The sequence below is a fragment of the Entelurus aequoreus genome, linkage group LG05 (genome assembly GCF_033978785.1).
Source record: "Entelurus aequoreus isolate RoL-2023_Sb linkage group LG05, RoL_Eaeq_v1.1, whole genome shotgun sequence".
In the NCBI taxonomy this organism is placed as follows: domain Eukaryota; kingdom Metazoa; phylum Chordata; class Actinopteri; order Syngnathiformes; family Syngnathidae; genus Entelurus; species Entelurus aequoreus.
In genome coordinates, this window is record NC_084735.1 from 85,983,807 (window position 1) to 86,006,234 (window position 22,428).

Consider the following 22,428-nt stretch of genomic DNA (forward strand, 5'->3'; position numbering starts at 1 on the left):
ATTCATCTATATGTCTTACATTAAATTATTAATCATTAATAAATCAGTCCATTAATCACCAATCAATAATTCCATCAATCTATACATCTATCCATTCATCAATGCATCCATTAATCCAACAATCAATCAATCCATTAATTAATCAATTCATCCATAAACATGTAAGCCAACAATTAATTCATCATCGATAAATAAATCCATTGATCTATGCATCCATCCATCCATCCATCAAACAATCAATTCATTTATCCATTTGTCATCTATCCATTCATCCATCCATCAATCAATACATCAGCCCATTCATTTGATCTATCTATTCATACATCAATCAATAAATCAATCACTTAATTTATCCATATCTCATCCATTAACTCATTCATCCTTCAATCAATAAATCATTTTATTCATCTATCCATCCATTCATCCATCCATCAATTCACTCATCCTTCAATCAATAAATCAGTCCATTCATCTAAGCATCCATTCATCCATCTTTCCGTCCATTTATCCATCAATACATTCCTCAATCAATCAATCAATTCATCTATATGTCTTCCATTAAATTATTTATCATTAATAAATCAGTCCATTAATCGCCAATCAATAATTCCACCAATCTATACATCTATCCATTCATCAATTCATCCATTAATCCAACAATCAATCAATCCATTCATTAATCAATTCATCCATAAACATGTAAGCCAACAATTAATCCATTATCGATAAATCAATCCATTGATCCATCCATCCATCCATCCATCCATTCATCAAACAATAAATTCATTTATCCATACGTCATCTATCCATTCATTCATCCATCCATCAATCAATACATCAGCCCATTCATTTTATCTATTTATTCATCAATCCATTTATCATCAATCAGTCAATAAATCAATCACTTAATTTATCCATATCTCATCCATCAACTCATTCCTCCTTCAATCAATAAATCAGTCCATTCATCTAGCGGCTAGATGAATGGACTGATTTATTGATTGAAGGATGAATGAATTGATGGATGGATGAATGAATGGCTAGTCACTAGCCATTCATTCATCCATCCATCAATTCATTCATCCTTCAATCAATAAATCAGTCCATTCATCCATCTTTCTATCCATTTATCCATCAATCCATTCCTCAATCAATCAATCAATTCATCTATATGTCATCCATCAATTCATTCATCCTTCAATCAATAAATCAGTCCATTCATTTGTCATCCATCAACTCATTCATCCTTCAATCAATAAATCAGTCCATTCATTTGTCATCCATCAACTCATTCATCAAGCAATCAATCAATTCATCCATACATATGTCATCCATCATTTCATTCACCATCAATCAATCCATCTATCCATTAATCAATCAATCTACTCGTCCTCCATCGTTCATCCAACCATCCATCGGTGGATCCGTCCCTCAATCGTGGAACAGTGTACAAGGGTACCGGTGTACGCGTTTCTCCTCATTTGAGCTCAATTGAATTCTGTCTCTGTTTAATTCCTTGCTTCTTGTCTTGTTGAATAGATGTCATCAGTGTTTGAACCTGACATCCATAAGTAGACTCACCAGAGACGATGGCCACAACCAGAACGGACATGGCGGCGCCCAGCAGGACCAGCTCGGCCTCGTTGTACTCTGAAGATGGAGCTGACCAATCAGGCGGCAGTGAGGAGTTGCTGGCGCCTGATTGGTTCGCTGGTGATGACGGGACGCCCCCCGTCACCTCTGTGACCTACAAACATAAAACACACCGTCTTTTATTCCATATAACGGACACAAGGGTGTGTTTGTTGCAGCATTGCAGCCTCCAGCGAGTTGATTGGCTCGGATGGGGGCCAATTAGTGGGTGGGCGGGGCTTGCAATGACGAAGACTGTCAGCCAATGTGAGTGACACGTCGATGTTGATCGATCACATAAAAGTTATCCCCTACGTGTCGTTTAAAACATGTATATATCCTGCAACATTTTTCAAAAGAAAGCTAGCACAAGTGGCAAAAAAAACGGAGAAAGTTAGGGAATCCATTCATCCATTTTCTACCGCGGGGTCGCAGTCGGGGTGCTGAAGCCTATCTCATCCAACACTTATTTGGAACATCCCGCAGGCGAACAGGCTAGGTGGGAACAGGTGGGTGCCATGATTGGGTATAAAAGCAACTTCCAGTCGTGCACAAACAAGGACGGGGCGAGGGTCACCACTTTGTGAACAAATGTGTGAGCAAATTGTCCCAACAGTTTAAGAAAAACATTTATCAAACAAGCTATTGCAAGGAATTTAGGGGTTTCACCATCTACGCTCCGTAATATCATCAAAAGGTTCCGAGAATCTGGAGGAATCACTGCACGTAAGCGGTGATATTACGAACCTTGGATCCCTCAGGCGGTACTGCATCAAAAAGCGACGTCGGTGTGTAAAGGATATCACCACATGGGCTCAGGAACACTTCAGAAACCCACTGTCAGTAACTACAGTGCGTGGCTACATCTGTAAGTGCAAGTTAAAACTCTTCTATGCAAAGCCGAAGCCATTTATCAACAACACCCAGAAACGACGCCGGCTTTGCTGTGCCCGAGCTCATCCAAGATGGACCGATGCAAAGTGGGAAAGTGTTCTGCGGTCCACATTTCAAATTGATTTTGGAAACTGTGGACGTCAAAGGGGACAAGAACCATCCGGACTGTTCTAGGCACAAAGTGTAAAAGGCAGCATGTGTGATGGTATGGGGGTGTATTAGTGGTCAATACATGTTCTAGGCACAAAGTGTAAAAGGCAGCATGTGTGATGGTATGGGGGTGTATTAGTGGCCAAGACATGGGTAACTTACACATGTGTGATGGTATGGGGGTGTATTAGTGGCCAAGACATGGGTAACTTACACATGTGTGATGGTATGGGGGTGTATTAGTGGCCAAGACATGGGTAACTTACACATCTGTGAAGGCACCATTAATGCTGAAAGGTACATACAGCTTTTGGAGCAACATATGTTCAAGTACAATACTCAAACACAGTGTTACTGTTCAAATTGCGTGGCCAAAAATATTAAATTTACTCGTTAAATAAAAAATCTGCTTTGTTTTTGATGGACACTTAGGCCTACTACGCTACTGTATTTTAATGGCGGTCATTATGGTGGTACTTGGAGAGACAAGTTTTTCCTGGCTCTCCGAGTACCAAAAGTTTGAGAACCACTGAGTTAAAACACCTTTTAAATCTCATCCAAGATTGTGTGTGTGTGTGTGTGTGTGTGTGTGTGCGTGTGTGTGTGTGTGTGTGTGTGTGTGTGTGTGTGTGTGTGTGTGTGTGTGTGTGTGTGTGTGTGTGTGTATGTCTGCCCTTCTTGATCAACAATGAAAAGTACTTTCCAAGTTAGGACCGAAATCAAATGAGGGTGTGTCGGTTTTAAAAGTGCTCCCCCTCTGGTCAACATATGAAATAACAATTGTGTGTAAGAAATTAAAATGCGCCCCCTCTGGCCAAAATTCATACAATAAATCTGTATATAGAGACACACTGTAATAACTTCAAGTAAATAATGAAGATTAAAAACCAATTACAAACAAAAAATTCAACAACAACAAAAATAACTAAAATCAGACGTTTTTTTTAATAAAATTGGGAACAATTTCTCATATTCTTTCTGTTTCTGTAATATTGCAATATTTTCTCATAAAATTATTACTTTTTTATGTAAAATTATTACTTTTTAACGGTGACATTTGTCATATAAAATTCTGACTTTTATCACAATATTGCCAATTTTTTGGTTGTTCCTGTAAAATAGTGACATTTTTTGAGTAAAATTATATTACTTTTGTCCTAAATTTGCCAAGTGACATTCCGATTATTTTTATTATAATATTGCCAGAATTTTAAAGTTTTCTTATAAAATGGTGACTTTTGTACGGAGCCCCTAAAGGGACATGGGGGAATTTGTATTTTTTATTATTTTTTATTTTTTATTTTCTTCTCGTGCGCACGAGAAACTTTTTATAAAGTTATAAAAAATGTAAAAAAAATTATAATTATTATTTTTTTTTTTTCGACATGTATCGCCTGCGTACTGGAAACTATCTCGTGCGCACAAAAAACATGTCAAAGAAAACAAACAATTTTTAATTTTTTTTTTTTTTTTTTTAGACGTGTACAGTATCTCGTGTACACGAGATACATGTCCAAAAAAAATAAAAAAAATTTATTTTATTTTATTTTTTAATTATAATTTTTTTAAATTTTTTTTTTATAACTTTATAAAAAGTTTCTCGCGCGCACGACAAAGTTTCTCGTGCGCACGAGATACATGTCTAAAAAAAAAATGTCCCTTTAGGGTCTCCATACATTTGTCGAGTAAAATTACGACTCTTTTCATAAAATTGCCAAAATTTTAAGCTTTCCCTGTAAAATTGCGACTGTTATTGAGTAAAATTTCAACTTTCTTGTAAAATGTTGACTTGCGTTGAGTGAAATTCCGACTTTTATTTTAACAAATACAATAATGTGTGTGTGTGTGTGTGTGTGTGTTTGTGTGTGTGTGTGTGTGTGTGTGTGTCTACCCTTCTTGATCAACAATGAAAAGTACCTTCCAAGTTAGGACCGAAATAAAAAATGAGGGTGGTTCCAAAAAGGAGGGATTTTTCAAATTGACTGTCGGTTTTAAAAGTGCTCCCCCCTCTATGTAATACGAAGTGTGTGTAAGAAATTAAAATGCTCCCCCTCTGGCCAGAATTCATAAAATAAATAAAATAAATCTTTATATAGAGCAGGGGTGTCAAAGTCAAATGGACGGAGGGCCAAATAAAAAATTTAGCTACAAGCCGAGGGCCGGACTGTTCGAATGTTCATTGAAAAACTTTTAAATGAGGCATATAGTCTAGTGAACCTAATTGAACCTACTGAAAACCTAACAAATATATTCCAATATGATCAGATAAATAAAGCAATATTTTCTTATGGCTCTGTCAGTAATCTTTCATTTTCAACAGACACAAAAGACAAATTTCCTTTATATAAAAATCCCCATAACATGAACATTAAATGAAAGAAACCGGTATTCAAGGCACCATCAGTAGCCTATATTTTCTATTTTAGCAAAAGTGGGCTAAATTTACTTCAAAGAAAAAAACAATAATAGCAATTTTCTATCATCCACTCAACTGAAATATTTTTAAAATATAATTAAATTGAAATACAATAAAATAAAGTGCAAAAATCTATAAATCAAAAACAACACTTTGTTTAAGGAGAAGTAACATGCAGTGAAAACAAATATTAAACTTTAACTTTTAAACTTGAATTGAGTAAAAACTCTAAATATGTGATTGCACAGTAATGTTCACATTAAACCCCCCTCCTCCCTCCGTGGGAGGGAGGCGAGTTGGGTGCCCGAAACCCCCCGCTGGTTTCGGCCCGCCCCTTGGCGCGCGTGGCACGGCGGGCTCCGCGACCCGACGGCTGGCCCTCGTGGCTTGACGGCGGGCGCGTCCCGACGGGCCGCGCGTAAGGGGTCAAACGCAGAAGTCTCAGGGCCTCGTGGTGAGGGGGTGGCCTGCGGGTTTCGGCCCGCTTGACCCCCCCGCTCCGCTTGGCGCGCGCGGCACATGACGGGTTCCGCCACCGACGCTCGGGCTGCAGCCCGACGGTGGTGCGGGCCCGGCGGTGACGCGCGGTTTGGGGAAACAAAGCAGAAGTCTCAGGGCCTCGGGGCCGGGTTTCGGCCCGCCCCCTTGGCGCGCGTGGCACGGCGGGCTCCGCGACTGACGGCCGGGCTGCAGCCCTTCGGCCGGCAGGCGCGTCCCGGCGGGCCGCTCGCCCCCTTTCGGAACCTTGGACCGGCATCCGCTTGGTGCGTGTAAAAGATCTGCGGTCTAAAAAAAAAAAAAAAAAAAAAAAAAAAAAAAAGATCTGCGGTCTGCGGGCCGGTTCTAATAATAAATCAAGATCATCCCAAGGGCCGTAAAAAACCTTCTCGCGGGCCGGATATGGCCCGCGGGCCTTGACTCTGACATATGTGATATAGAGAAACACTGTAATAACTTGAAGTAAATAATGAAGATTAAAAACCAATTACAAACAAAAAATTCAACAACAACAAAAATAACTAAAAGCAGACTTTTTTCTTATAAAATTGGGAACAATTTCTCATATTCTTTCTGTTTCTGTAATATTGCAATATTTTCTCATAAAATTATTACTTTTTTTATGTAAAATTATTACTTTTTAACGGTGACATTTGTCATATAAAATTCTGACTTTTATCACAATATTGCCATTTTTTTGTTGTTCTTGTAAAATAGTGACATTTTTTGATATATATATATATAATATTGCCAGAATTTTTAAGTTTTCTTATAAAATGGTGACTTAGGGGAATTTGTATTTTTTATAATTTTTTATTTTTTATTTTTTATTTTCTTCTCATGCGCACAAGAAACTTTTTATAAAGTTATAAAAAAAAAATTAAAAATTATAATTTAAATTTTTATTTTTTTCCGACATGTATCGCCTGCGCACTGGAAACTATCTCGTGCGCACAAAAATCATGTCAAAGAAAAAAAAAAATTGTTATTTTTAAAATTTTTTTTTAGACATGTACAGTACACGAGATACATGTCAAAAAAAAAAAAAAAAGTTTTTATTTTTTTTTAATTATAACATTTTTTAATTTTTTTTTTATAACTTTATAAAAAGTTTCTCGTGCGCACGAGAAAGTTTTTCGTGCACACGAGATACATGTCTAAAAAAAAAGTGTATAAAATGATTACTTTTTTATGTAAAATTATTACTTTTTAATGCAAAACGGTGACATTTGTCATATAAAATTATGACTTTTATCACAATATTGCCAAATTTTTGTTGTTGTTCTTGTAAAATAGTGACATTTTTTTAAGTAAAATTACGACTTTTGTCATAAATTTGCCAAGTGACATTCCGATTATTATTATTATAATATTGGCAGAATTTAAAAAAAAGTTTTCTTATAAAATGGTGACATTTGTCGATTAAAATTACGACTCTTTTCATAAAACTGCCAACATTTTAAGCTTTCCCTGTAAAATTGCGACTGTTATTGAGTAAAATTCCAACTTGTATCATAGTATCGCACAAATGTATGTGTGTGTGTACGTGTGCGTGCGTGTGCGTGCGTGTGTGTGTGCGTGTGTTTGTTTTTCTTAAAAATGGCCATCTCGCATAACTTACTACCAGGCGTGTGTATGGTCAAATCTACCTAGCAACAGCGGTCGGTCCTCACAACTAAAAAAGTGACTTTTTTTTTTTTTACTTTGTGTGTTTTGCATTCTGAAGTGAGGTTGCAACTCTCTACTCCCATCTAGTGCTAGATGTATTTGTTTCATCATTCTAGCTATAGTGGAAGGGGGGGCCTCACAACCTACTGACCAAACGTGGGTCCACACAAAGTAGGCAAGACATGCATGCGTGTGTGTGTGTGTGTGTGTGTGTGTGTGTGTGTGTGTGTGTGTGTGTGTGTGTGTGTGTGTGTGTGTGTGTGTGTGTGTGTGTCCAGTCCAGTCAACGAGGACATGGGTCAGCAGGCTGCATGCAGAAAAGCTGCGCCATTAAAAGTCTTTATAAAAGATTGAATTTGGGGAGCACGGAAAGTTCCGTCCAAAGTGTCGCGTATAGTGATGGATGCTTTTGCCGCCCTCAGCACTTTCTTCCCCTCCCGGAGTCGTTCCAACGGAAAATGACAAAACACTTTGCTCATTGGGCCGGCCTACGTGTCTGAATTAAAGCGCCAGTTAATGCCTTGGCATGCGTCTGGATTATTCTGGAATAAAGCCAACGAACACACACACACACACACACACACACACACACACACACACAACACACACACACACACACACACACACACACACACACACACACACACACACACACACACACACACATTATTGTAATTGTTACTTTCTTGAGACCTCCGAAAAATGCCTACCTCTTTAGGACCACCTTTCTAGATATATAAAGATTTGTATTTACAACATTAATAATATATACATACTATGCAAATATAAAAAGGCTGTTCTGAAAAATTAGTTGGAATTTCACAAGAAAAACTTAGAATTTTGGCAGTGTTATAATAAAAGTCGTGAATTTACTCAACGCAAGTCAAAATTTTACAAGAAAAGCTGAACATTTGTGCAATATTATGATAAAAGTTGGAATTTTACTCAATAACAGTCGCAATTTTACAAGAAAAGCTTAAAATATTTGGCAATTTTATGAAAAGAGTCGTCATTTTACTCGACAAAAGTCCCAATTTTATAAGAAAACTTTAAAATGTTGGCAATATTATAGCAACAATCGGAATTCGGAATATCACCCAAATGATTCCTGAGCGCGGCCACCGCTGCTGCTCACTGCTCCCCTCACCTCCCTGGGGGGTGGAACAAGGGGATGGGTCAAATGCAGAGAGTAATTTCACCACACCTAGTGTGTGTGTGTGACTATCAGTGGTACTTTAACTTTCATTTTACTTTGCAAAATGATGACAAAAGCCATAATTTTACTCAAAAAAGGTCACTATTTTACAAGAACAACAAAAAAATGGGCAAAAATGTGATCAAAGTCAGAATTTTATATGACCCATTTTGCATTAAAAGTAATGAATTTACATAAGTAATAATTTTATGAGAAAATGTTGCAATATTACAGAAACAGAAAGAATATGTGAAATTGTTCCCAATTTTATAAGAAAAAAGTCGACACATTGTGAGAAAAAGTCTGCTTTTAGTACATTTTTTGTTATTGAATTTTTTGTTCGTTATTGGTTTTTAATGTTCATTATTTACTTCAAGTTATTACAGTATGTCTCTATATTCAGATTTATTTTGATTTTTTTTCTTTAATTAATTTTGGCCAAAGGGGGAGCATTTCAATTTCTTACGCACACTTGTTATTTCATATGTTGACCAGAGGGTGGAGCACTTTTAAAACCGGAACACAGTCAATTTGAAAAATCCCTCCTTTTTGAGACCACCCTCATTTTGATAGATTTCACCACCAGGGGTGCAAATGAGACATTCTCTATTAGATGCAATGCTTTTCCGCATTGGGACCATGATTTATGTCATCACTTGTTCACACCTCCTCATATGGAAGCTACTTTTCCTTGTTGATGTCTCAAGAAGAGTAGAAATACAAGCGCACACACACACACACACACACACACACACACACACACACACACACACACACACGCATGCATGTCTTGCCTACTTTGTGTGGACCCACGTTTGGTCAGTAGGTTGTGAGGCCCCCCCTTCCACTATAGCTAGAATGATGAAAAAAATACATCTAGCACTAGATGGGAGTAGAGAGTTGCAACCTCACTTCAGAATGCAAAACACACAAAGTAAAAAAAAAAAAGAGTCACTTTTTTAGTTGTGAGGACCGACCGCTGTTGCTAGGTAGATTTGACCATACACACGCCTGGTAGTAAGTTATGCGAGATGGCCATTTTTAAGGAAAACAAACACACGCACACACACGCACGCACACGCACACACACGTACACACACACATATATTTCTGCGATACTATGATACAAGTTGGAATTTTACTCAATAACAGTCGCAATTTTACAGGGAAAGCTTAAAATGTTGGCAGTTTTATGAAAAGAGTCGTAATTTTAATCGACAAATGTCACCATTTTATAGGAAAACTTTTTTTTAAAATTCTGCCAATATTATAATAATAATAATCGGAATGTCACTTGGCAAATTTATGACAAAAGTCGTAATTTTACTTTAAAAAATTTCGCTATTTTACAAGAACAACAAAAAAAAATTTGGCAATATTGTGATAAAAGTCATAATTTTATGTTTTATATGACATGCATTAAAAAGTAATAATTTTATATCAATCAATCAATCAATGTTTATTTATAAAAAATGTATAATTTTACGAGAAAATATTGCAATATTACAGAAACAGAAAGAATATAAGAAAAAAGTCGACACATTGTGAGAAAAACACTGCTTTTAGTTTTGTTTTTTTTGGTTGTTGAATTTTCTGTTTGTAATTGTTTTTTAATCTTCATTATTTACTTCAAGTTATTACAGTATGTCTCTATATACAGATTTATTGGATGAATTTTGGCCAGAGGGGGCGCATTTTAATTTCTTACACACACTTGTTATTTCATATGTTGACCAGAGGGGGGAGCACTTTTAAAAACAGACACAGTCAATTAGAAAAATCCCTCCTTTTTGGAACCACCCTCATTTGATTTCGATCCTAACTTGGAAGGTACTTTTCATTGTTGATCAAGAGGGGTAGACATACAAGGACACACACACACACACACACACACACACACACACACACACAATATTTGGCGGCTGGACCTCACGTGCGCGTGGCTGCAGCAGGTGTCAGATAGGAAACACGTGACGTTTACTGCGAGCCGCACAAGCGATGATTCCGGGGTTAAAAAAAGATGCAAGGGCGGCCCTCGGGCACGTTTGTTTCCATGGCGACAACACGAACACGCTATGTGTACACGCATGCATATGCGCTCGGCCTCCCAGTGAGTGTGCATATACTGCAAATATGTATACTTAACATATACAGCAGGGGTCACCAACGCGGTGCCCGCGGGCACCAGGTAGCCCGTAAGGACCAGATGAGTAGCCCGCTGGCCTGTTCTAAAAATAGCTCAAATAGCAGCACTTACCAGTGAGCTGCCTCTATTTTTTTTAATTTTATTTATTTACTAGCAAGCTGGTCTAGCTTTGCCCGACATTTTTTATTCTAAGAGAGACAAAACTCAAATAGAATTTGAAAATCCAAGAAAATATTTTAAAGACTTGGTCTTCACTTGTTTAAATAAATTCTTTTTTTTTTTTACTTTGCTTCTTATAACTTTCAGAAAGACAAATTTAGAGACAAAATACAACCTTAAAAACGATTTTAGGATTTTTAAACACATATACCCTTTTACCTTTTAAATTCCTTCCTCTTCTTTCCTGACAATTTAAATCAATGTTCAAGTAAATTTATTTTTTTTATTGTAAAGAATAATAAATACATTTTAATTTAATTCTTAATTTTAGCTTCTGTTTTTTTCGACAAAGAATATTTGTGAAATATTTCTTCAAACTTATTATGATTAAAATTCAAAAAAATTATTCTGGCAAATCTAGAAAATCTGTTGAATCAAATTTAAATCGTATTTCAAAGTCTTTTCAATTTATTTAAAAAAAAAAAATTCTGGAAAATCTAGAAGAAATAATGATTTGTCTTGCTTGGTCCAATTTGTTATATATTCTAACAAAGTGCAGATTGGATTTTAACCTATTTAAAACATGTCATCAAAATTCTAAAATTAATCTTAATCAGGAAAAATGACTAATGATGTTCCATAAATTATTTTTTTAATTTTTTCAAAAAGATTCAAATTAGCTAGTTTTTATTCTTTTTTTCGGTTGAATTTTGAATTTTAAAGAGTCGAAATTGAAGATAAACTATGTTTCATAATTTAATTGTCATTTTTTTCGTGTTTTCTCCTCTTTTAAACCGTTCAATTAAGTGTAAATATCATTAATTATTAATAATAACATAGAGTTAAAGGTAAATTGAGCAAATTGGCTATTTCTGGCAATTTATTTAAGTGTGTATCAAACTGGTAGCCCTTCGCATTAATCACTACCCAAGAAGTAGCTCTTGCTTTCAAAAAGGTTGGTGACCCCTGTGATACAGTATGTAGTAGAACATACTGTAAATGTGCGTATAATGCACATATGCAGTATATACCGGTACTGTGTATGTGCACTATATTCACATTTCAGTATTTAGTAGAATTTACTGCACATATTTACTGCATATATACAGCATATGTTCAAATATACAGTATGTAGTAGAACAAATGTGCATAAACTGCACATATACAGCATGTAGTAGTAGAACATACTGTATATGTGCACAATATGCACATTTACAGTATGTAGTAGAATATTCATAATATGTGCTAATACTGCACATATACAGTATGTTTACATGTATTGTACGTAGTAGAACATACTGTAAATGTGCGTATAATGCACATATACAGTATATACCGGTAGTAGAACGTACCGTATATGTGCACTATATGCACACTTACAGTATGTAGTAGAATATACTGCACATATACAGTATGTAGTAGAACATATGTGCAAATACTGCACATACACAGTATGTATAGTAGAACATGTACATGTGCAGTATATCCACGTATACATTATGTAGTAGAACGGTGGTTCTCAAACTTACCACCTCAGAAAAAACCTGGCCCTCCAAGTACCACCATAATTACCAACATCAAAATACAGTAGCGCAGTAGGCCTCAGTATTCATTAAAAAAAAAACAAGGGAAAGGTTTTTACTTGACAAGTACATTCAACATTACACACAGTTTGAACAGTAACACTGTGTTTGACTATAGCAGGGGTGTCCAAACTTTTTCCACTGAGGGCCGCACACGGAAAAATTTAAGCATGCGGCGGCCATTTTGATGTTTTTCATTTTCAAACCTTAACAAAATATATGGATTTTATTTATTTTTTAACCTTTAGGGTAGAGATGTCCAATAATATCGGCCTGCCAATATATGCGTTAAAATGTAATATAGGAAATTATCGGTATCGGTTTTTTTATTATCGGTATCGTTTTTCCTTGTGTTTTTTTTTTTTTTTTTAAAATTAATTCAACATTAAAAACACGAGATACACTTACAATTAGTGCACCAACCCCAAAAAACCTCCTTCCCCCATTTACACTCATTCACACAAAAGGGTTGTTTCTTTCTGTTATCAATATTCTGCTTCCTACATTATATATCAATATATATCAATACAGTCTGCAAGGGATACAGTCCGTAAGCACACATGATTGTGCGTGCTGCTGCTCCACTAATAGTACTAACCTTTAACACTTAATTTTACTCATTTTCATTCATTACTAGTTTCTATGTAACTGTTTTTATATTGTTGTACTTTCTTTTTTATTCAAGAAAATGTTTTTAATTTATTTATCTTATTTTACTAATTTTTTTTAAAAGTACCTTATCTTCACCATACCTGGTTGTCCAAATTAGGCATAATAATGTGTTAATTCCACGACTGCATATATCGGTTGATATCGGTATCGGTAATTAAAGAGTTGGACAATATCGGAATATCGGATATCGGCAAAAAGCCATTATCGGACATCCCTAATTATAACATAGATTTTTTTGTCTTTTTTTTTTTTTTTTAGCAATGGCAAAAAAAACAAAAATAAACAAAGACAAAAGAAAAAAAACAGCCTGCATTGCAGCTTTTGTGTCAACATTGCAACTTTTTCTTGTTGGATTTCACCTCATTCCACTTTTTTTAAATGTTTTTTAAAATTTTTGCAATATTATGGATTTTGCAATTTTTTGCAGAATGTGTGGCGGGCCGGTAAACAATTAGCCGCGGGCCGCAAATGGCCCCCGGGGCCGCACTTTGGACACCCCTGGACTATAGGAACATAAAACACTGTACTTTAATCAAGTCATTTCTTGGCGTACCACAATTTGAGAAGCACTGTAGTAGTAGAACATACCGTACGGCAGGGGTCACCAACCTTTTTGAAAGCAAGAGCTACTTCTTGGGTAGTGATTAATGCGAAGGGCTACCAGTTTGATACACACTTCAATAAATTGCCAGAAATAGCCAATTTGCTCAATTTACCTTTAACTCTATGTTATTATTAATAATTAATGATATGTACACTTAATTGAACGGTTTAAAAGAGGAGAAAACATGAAAAAAATGACAATTAAATTTTGAAACATAGTTTATCTTCAATTTCGACTCTTTAAAATTCAAAATTCAACCGAAAAAAAGAAGATAAAAACTAGCTAATTTGAATCTTTTTGAAAAAATTAAAAAAATAATTTATGGAACATCATTAGTCATTTTTCCTGATTAATATTCATGTTAGAATTTTGATGACATGTTTTAAATAGGTTAAAATCCAATCTGCACTTTGTTAGAATATATAACAAATTGGACCAAGCTATATTTCTAACAAAGACAAATCATTATTTCTCCTAGATTTTCCAGAATTAAAAAAAAAAAAAAAATTCAAAAGACTTTGAAATAAGATTTAAATTTGATTCTACAGATTTTCTAGATTTGCTTTTTTGAATTTTAATCTTAATAAGTTTGAAGAAATATTTCACAAATATTCTTCGTCGAAAAAACAAATTAAAATGTGTTTATCATTCTTTACAATAAAAAAAATAAATTGACTTGAACATTGATTTAAATTGTCAGGAAAGAAGAGGAAGGAATTTAAAAGGTAAAAAGGTATATGTGTTTAAAAATCCTAAAATCATTTTTAAGGTTGTATTTTTTCTCTAAAATTGTCTTTCTGAAAGTTATAAGAAGCAAAGTAAAAAAATAAATGAATTTATTTAAACAAGTGAAGACCAAGTCTTTAAAATATTTTCTTGGATTTTCAAATTCTATTTGAGTTTTGTCTCTCTTAGAATTAAAAATGTCGGGCAAAGCGAGACCAGCTTGCTAGTAAATTAATACAATTTAAAAAATAGAGGCAGCTCACTGGTAAGTGCTGCTATTTGAGCTATTTTTAGAACAGACCAGCGGGCTACTCATCTGGTCCTTACGGGCCACCTGGTGCCCGCGGGCACCGCGTTGGTGACCCCTGCACTACACATATACAGTATGTAGTAGTAAAACATACAGTATATGTGCAGTGTACACACATGTACAGTATGCAGTAGAACATAGCCCGTGCATGCTCATGCACATTATTGGCTGGTATGTGTGCACGTGTTGCAAACGCGCTCGCAGGCGTTCCTACCTCCATCTTGCCGCCTCGCCGAGTTGATCCGGGAAATGTTCAAGTTCACCGAAAAAGCAGAAAAGTTTCATGGTAAACTTGGCGCGCGACCTTTCCTCTCACACGCTCTCTCTCTCTACCTTGTGTGTGCATGTGTTTACTACACGCCCCTCCCACCCACTGACCAACAAACACACACACACACAAACACACACACACACACACAGCAGTGAGGTAATGACAGCCCCCTCAGCCTTCTTATATGCAAACCTTGTGACGTCACAAGCAGACAGTAGCCAATCACAGCCGCCCTCACCTCCACCAGGCCAACAGTCAGTATTTAAATACGACCGGAAAGCCGGTGTTGTGGAGGAAACAAACGCTTGACAACTACTTCCTGTTGCAGGACTCCGCCCTCTGCGGGCTGCTCAATCCAAGTAAGTGAGTGTGTGTGTGTGTTGGAGCTGACCGGGGACAACAGCGCCCCCCAATGGACGTGGACAGTCAGACTGCAGGTACACAAACCCTAAGAGCCGCATGTGGCTCTTTAGCGCCGCCCTAGTGGCTCTCTGGAGATTTTTCAAAAATGTATGAAGAATGGAAAAAGATGAGGGGGAAAAAAAATGTATTTTTTTGTTTTAGTATGGTTTCTGTAGGAGGACAAACATGACACAAACCTCTCTAATTGTTATAAATCACACTGTTTATATTAAACATGCTTCACTGATTCGAGTATTTGGCGAGCACCGTTTTGTCCTACTCATTTTGGCGGTCCCTGAACTCACCGTATAGTTTGTTTACAATGTATAACTTTCTCTGACTTTCTAGGACGTGTTTTATGCCACTTCTTTTTCTGTCTCATTTTGTCCACCACACTTTTAACGTTGTGCATGAATACACAAAGGTGAGTTTTGTTCATGTTATTGACTTGTGTGGAGTGCTAATCAGACATATTTGGTCACTGCATGACTGCAAGCTAATCGATGCTAACATGCTATTTAGGCTAGCTATATGTACATATTGCATCATTATGCCTCATTTGTAGCTATATTTGAGCTCATTTAGTTTCCTTTAAGTCCTCTTAATTAAATGTATATCTCATGACACATGTAATATGGCTTTTAATTTTTTGCGGCTCCAGACAGATTTGTTTTTGTATTTGTGGTCCTATGGGTGAGGGCCGACATCCGGGCAACTGAGCTACATACGGGTTCTTCGAGCCATAGCAACCAGACTGGCGTTGAAAACAAACCGTTGCCATTACTCTTTAACCTGTCGACCTACGCGGGTTAAACCCGTCATTCTGCCTCCAAAATGCCGAAAAACTGTGTTGTTTTTGGTCGTGCTAACCACAACTGGAAACAGGGAAACAAAGGTTGTATTTTGTTCTGCCAAAGCGCGATAAAAGCCCACAGAGACGAGACAAATGGCTCGCAGCTTTACACGGGGAAAACGAGGACGGTTCTCACTGGAGTCCCCCAAAGTCCCGGGTCGTGTGTTCGGATCACTTCGTTTCTGGTAAATATAAGGAACAAAAATCCACCTTCTTAACCACAACTTGGCTATACGTCTGTGCTAATGTTGTACTTGTTGAATTTGTACCTTATAACGTTCGACAGCTGAAGTTGTTGTTGTACAAAAATAACATGCGGTATATACTATATAGTCTATAGCCTAGCTAGCTATTTTCGAAAACCTGACAACGAGAGGATGCCAAAGGCAGCGTTAAGATGGACACCACCGGGAAAACGTAAGCCAGGGCGGCCAAAGAACACCTGGCGAAAAACAGTTGAAGGGGAGCTGAAAGAGATGAAGCTTACATGGGGCGAGGCACAGAGACTAGCACAGCAGCGAGATGAATGGCGTCGAGTCGTTGAAGCCTTATTTCCCATCCGGGAAGAAGAGGATTAAGTTAAGTAAGTAATATACTATATAGTCTATAGCCTAGCTAGCTATTTTCGAAAACCGGTTTCGTTTAAATTTGCACTTAACAGTTGGGTTTTTAAAAACCAATAAACCCTATAATTTTCATGTTGCCATTCAATACATGTAGCCCTCAAATCTCTCAATATTTTATACACTAACACTTGATCTTGTTGTTGATAACTTCCGCGTCTCTTTCTTAGTAGCGCGCAGGCTAAGCTAACTAGCAGGCTAAGCTAACTAGCAAGCTAAGCTAAGCCTGAGAAGCTTTAAAGTTCACTGAGACGAGTCTGACGCAAATAATACATTTTCGTTTTTTCACACGATATGCGAATAAGTAAAAATGCGTAAATGAAGGATTTAACGCCGACTTCCAAGCCACAACGCTCGTTAAATGCTTTTTCTGTCAATGCTGTGTTCGCTGTGAGCTGCTTTGTTTTCAACGAATTCCCGGTTGCTAGGGGATTGGTAGGCGGGAGTGACGTAGGTCCGCCCTCACCCATATGGCTCTTTCAACATTTTGGGTTGCCGACCCCTGCCCTAACCTTAGAGCTGGGATGTCAGAGGGCCGCTTGTAACAGCGAATAATGTACAAACCCTGTTTCCATATGAGTTGGGAAATTGTGTTAGATGTAAATATAAACGGAATACAATGATTTGCAAATCCTTTTCAAGCCATATTCAGTTGAATATGCTACAAAGACAACATATTTGATGTTCAAACTCATAAACTTTTTTTTTTTGTGCAAATAATCATTAACTTTAGAATTTGATGGCAGCAACACGTGACAAAGAAGTTGGGAAAGGTGGCAATAAATACTGATAAAGTTGAGGAATGCTCATCAAACACTTATTTGGAACATCCCACAGGTGAACAGGCAAATTGGGAACAGGTGGGTGCCATGATTGGGTATAAAAGTAGATCCCATGAAGTGCTCAGTCATTCACAAACAAGGATTGGGCGAGGGTCACCACTTTGTCAACAAATGCGTGAGCAAATTGTTGAACAGTTTAAGAACAACCTTTCTCAAGCAGCTATTGCAAGGAATTTAGGGATTTCACCATCTACGCTCCGTAATATCATCAAAGGGTTCAGAGAATCTGGAGAAATCACTGCACGTAAGCAGCTAAGCCCGTGACCTTCCATCCCTCAGGCTGTACTGCATCAACAAGCGGCATCAGTGTGTAAAGGATATCACCACATGGGCTCAAAAAATTTTTTTTTTTTTTTTTTTTACAGAAATAAATACAATCATGTGTGCTTACGGACTGTATCCCTGCAGACTGTATTGATCTATATTGATATATAATGTATATATTGTGTTTTTTATGTTGATTTCATTTTTAAAAATATATATATATATATATATATATATATTTTTTTTTTAATTCTTGTGCGGCCCGGTACCAGTCGGTCCGCGGACCGGTACCGGGTTGGGGACCACTGATTTAGATAGAATAATTCTGACAGTATATGATGCAGATTCCAAGCACTGAAAGACTTAGTATGGTTGAAGACGTACGGTCATTAGAAAACAGCACATCATAATGGCGGCTACACTTTCCATCTTTAAACATCTAAAACAATTATTTGGGAATGTCCGGCGGGCCAGATTGAAAAGCTCAACGGGCCGCATGTGGCCCCCCGGGCCTGACGTAGGGCATCTCCAGGCGTTTGCCCAGCTCATGGAGCCATCCTCGGGGAAGAGACGGGAGGACAGCAGGGTGACCAGAACTAAATCATCCAGACTAGAGATAAATTGTATTATTATGTTTATCTTACCTAAAAATAAATATATTTATTAATAAAAATGTTTTAAAAATAAATACATTTTTACTATATTTTGCTAAAAACATCAAAATTAATTGTATTTTAATTTGTATTTTTTCCGACTCCTTATTACATCCAGCCATAGAATTATACATTAAAATAAACATATTTGAAATAATTAATTTTAAATGATCATAATCATTCATTTAAAATGACCATATTTAATTATTAAAATAATTGCTTGTTTATCCACAACTTTAGCATTTTATTCATTACATTTTGAAGCTCTCAGAAGCCAAGTTATGTTATATTCCTTAAGATTTATTTATGCAAGTTTGAAGTATCAATTATCTAAACACAGTTTTGTTTGCATATTTTCAGGATGTATATATATATATATATATATATATATATATATATATATATATATATATATATATATATATATATATGTATATATATATATATATATATATATATATATATATATATATATATATATATATATATATATATATATATATATATATATATATATATATGTCTTAATTAGATTATCCAAAAAATAGTGCTCGATCTCGATACCGTGGTAGAGCGTAATATGTATGTGTGGGAAAAAAATCACAAGACTATTTCATCTCTACAGGCCTGTTTCATGAGGGATTTCCTCAATCCTCAGGAGAAATCTCCTGAGGATTGAGGAAATCCCTCATGAAACAGGCCTGTAGAGATGAAATAGTCTTGTGATTTTTTTCCCACACATACATATATATATATATATATATATATATATATATATATATATATATATATATATATATATATATATATATATATATATATATATATATATATATATATATATATATATGAAATACTTGACTTGGTGAATTCTAGCTGTAAATATACTCCTCCCCTCTTAACCACGCCCCCAACCACTTTGAACGAGTTCTAAAAAAGTTATGACACTGTAAAAAAAAAAATCCTATTTTTATGGTTAATTTACTCTAAATTTCTACTGTAATTTTTCTATTTTTTTTAAATAGTTTATAAAACTGTAGAATTGAAGACATTATCTGTAAATAAACAATCCGCCTGTTATTTTAAGTAATATGCCAGTAATGACAAACTATGTATATTTTTATTTTTTTTTACAGAAAAATACCAAATTAATTATACATAGCATTTTCTGTTTTCTTAAATTACTTTCAAATGCATGTAAAATTACAGTAATTATCTTTCATTAAATATATAGCTTGTTATATAAAAGTCTATGTCCATACTAACAATCTAACTAGAATAAAGGTATTTCTCTGCAGAACTGTTTGCATCGTCACTTTATTAAAGGTGGTTGATCTTAACAATTCAGAAAAAATCTGTAAAATAATGGTATTTTTCTGTGGAACTGCCAGCATTGTCACTTCCTTAAAGGTGTTTGATTTTAATAATTTGGAAAAACTCTGTAGAATAAAGGTATTTTTCTGCAGAACTGTTCGCATCGTCACTTTAATAAAGGTGGTTGATCTTAATAATTTAGTAAAAATCTGTAAAATTACGATATTTTTCCGCAAAACGTTTCATGAAAATTTCTGTAAATATAATGTTTTTGATCATTATTTGGTTTACAATGTTTTACTTTAATTCTATGGTTTTCGTTTGGCAGCCGTAGCTGCCGGTAGATGACCGTTTTTTTACAGTGCACCTAAAAAAAAAACGGAAATTAATTTTAGAGTTTTTTACTGAATGGGACACCCAAAATATACATGAAAATAAAGAAAGTGGGATTTACAATATTAACTATGAACAATAAAACACTGAATATTAACAACATATGAACATTGATCCTCTTTTACTTCTCAGACCAGCTCCTCGATAGTTGTGTATCTTTTACAATCAAGCAAAACACAACAAAAATGTAACAAACAGCAAAATACGATATTCATAATTTTTTTAAACATCGATTTAAAATGTTTTAATTTTTACCAAAAACTTTTTTTTATAAAAATACATTTTTGAAAATACTTTCTTAGGCTTTTTTTTTTTTTTTTTTTTTAAAAAAAAAAAAATATATATATCAATTTTTGTATAACTGTCTATTGCATTCTGGGGGAAAACGTCAGGTGCAATAGCAATGTTTTATGTGCCTTTAAATATTTTGTACTTCCAGCTGTTACCGGAAGTTGTAGTACCTTTACTTGAGTGAAGGCGAAAACTTGTTACATCAAATTCCACATAAATTCCACGAGGCAGGAAAGTGCCTTATTTTTCTGAACACCGTCTTGTTTTTAAACCTGCTAGCATTAGCATGTTAACTTTTTTATTTTGCCAGATCTGCAGCCAACCATCAATTTTGTACCGTTTGTCCCTTTTGGGGTCGCGCAAACACCTCAAATTCATATAACATGGCGCTTGACCCATGTTAGCGGTTAGCATGTGTCAGCACGTTAGCACGTTAGCATGCCAATTTTTTTTTTTTTTTTTTTTTAAATGAACAATGTACATACAAACATACATTCTCAATGTACACAAAAACCAAGGCACTTTCAAGAAATCTCAACAATTTTAAACATTCAATCCGGTTGAGCAAATACTGTCTTTCACAAAACACGTAAAGGAAAGAAAACTAAAGCAAATACAAATAGAATGTAAAAAATAATAACAATAAATAATAATAATAATAATAATAAAATAGGATAAGATACAAAATTCAAACAGACCAAAAAAAGGCTCATCTAAATCACTTTAAATGTCTGCAATAAAAAAATCAATTTAAGGGCTTTTGTATATTTAATAATTTTCAAAGATTTAATTGATAATTCTTCATTATTAAGCCAATTACAAAATGTAGGTTTTACTTTCATAAATCGACCTCCCTAAGGAGGTGTTTCGGGCACGTCCGACCGACAGGAGGCCACGGGGAAGACCCAGGACACGTTGGGAAGACTATGTCTCCCGGCTGGCCTGGGAACGCCTCGGGATCCCCCGGGAGGAGCTGGACGAAGTGGCTGGGGAGAGGGAAGTCTAGGCTTTCCTGCTTAGGCTGCTGCCCCCGCGACCCGACCTCGGATAAGCGGAAAAAGATGGATGAATGGATGGACATTTATGTAGAATTTTTTTTGCTTGGAATGTTAGCATACCAACTTTTTTAGCTGCATGAACTGACCCTGCACGATCGGCACCGGAAGACATGATCGGTCCACGCATGCACAAATATGATGTCACTTCCTAGAATTGCAAATTAAATTTAAATTGCAAATTTTTGTTGTTCTGTTTTATTAATGTTTTGTATAGCAAAAATATCTCACCTAGGAGTAAAAGGGAACAAGTAATATAAACATTAACAAGGGTTAGATTTAAAAAAAAAAAAAAAATCGGGGCGTATTGTCGCCACAATTTGAATCCCTTTCATTCTTCTGTCATTGCAATGACTGACGCACGGGGGCGCCACTGACCGCAGTCGTTAAGGGTTTGTTTGATATACTCTGAATTTTTTATTTTTTTTAATGTTTATTTTTCTTAACGAGACACTTAATGTCACTAAAATATATTTATGCGGCCTAACAAAATGTATACTTTTAAATGAGTATTGTAAATTAATGTATTTGATGTAAATAAAGTAGTAAATAAAAAGAAGATTGAATTATTTGCCATTTCCGGTTTAGGTTTCTGTACGGTTTTTAAAATGAATATTGTATTTTCAAGTAAAGTTTTTTTTTTTTTAATGTAATCTTTTATATGACATTGTTATTCAAATAAAGTTGACAAAAAGAAAACCATGGTAACAGTGACAGCGTAGACATCTTATAAGTAAACGCAGCAGTGGCTGCTGTGACGCGAGAAATTGGGCCGCCATCTTGAAGTGGTGATGAGGAGCCGGCGAGCAGCCTA

General features: G+C 35.6%; 1 protein-coding gene across 3 annotated transcripts in view; it reads right to left on the reverse strand.

Annotated features, from left to right (window-relative positions):
* Positions 1–15,197, reverse strand: part of LOC133649896 (beta-2 adrenergic receptor-like) — a 31,773-nt gene extending 16,576 nt beyond the window's left edge. For 2 of the 3 annotated variants that reach the window (XR_009826166.1, XM_062046588.1), the window contains exons 1-2: positions 14,868–14,993; positions 1,582–1,747 (exon numbers count right to left, since the gene is read on the reverse strand). Coding sequence is in view for 1 of the 3 variants with exons in the window: in XM_062046588.1 (XP_061902572.1) it covers positions 1,582–1,747; positions 14,868–14,873 (172 nt within the window). In the remaining 2 variants the exon portion in view is untranslated. Of the gene's footprint in view, positions 1–1,581; positions 1,748–14,867; positions 14,994–15,116 lie in introns of those variants that run through there. The other variant, XR_009826167.1, reaches the window with a different exon arrangement.
* Positions 15,198–22,428: the final 7,231 nt, after the last annotated feature.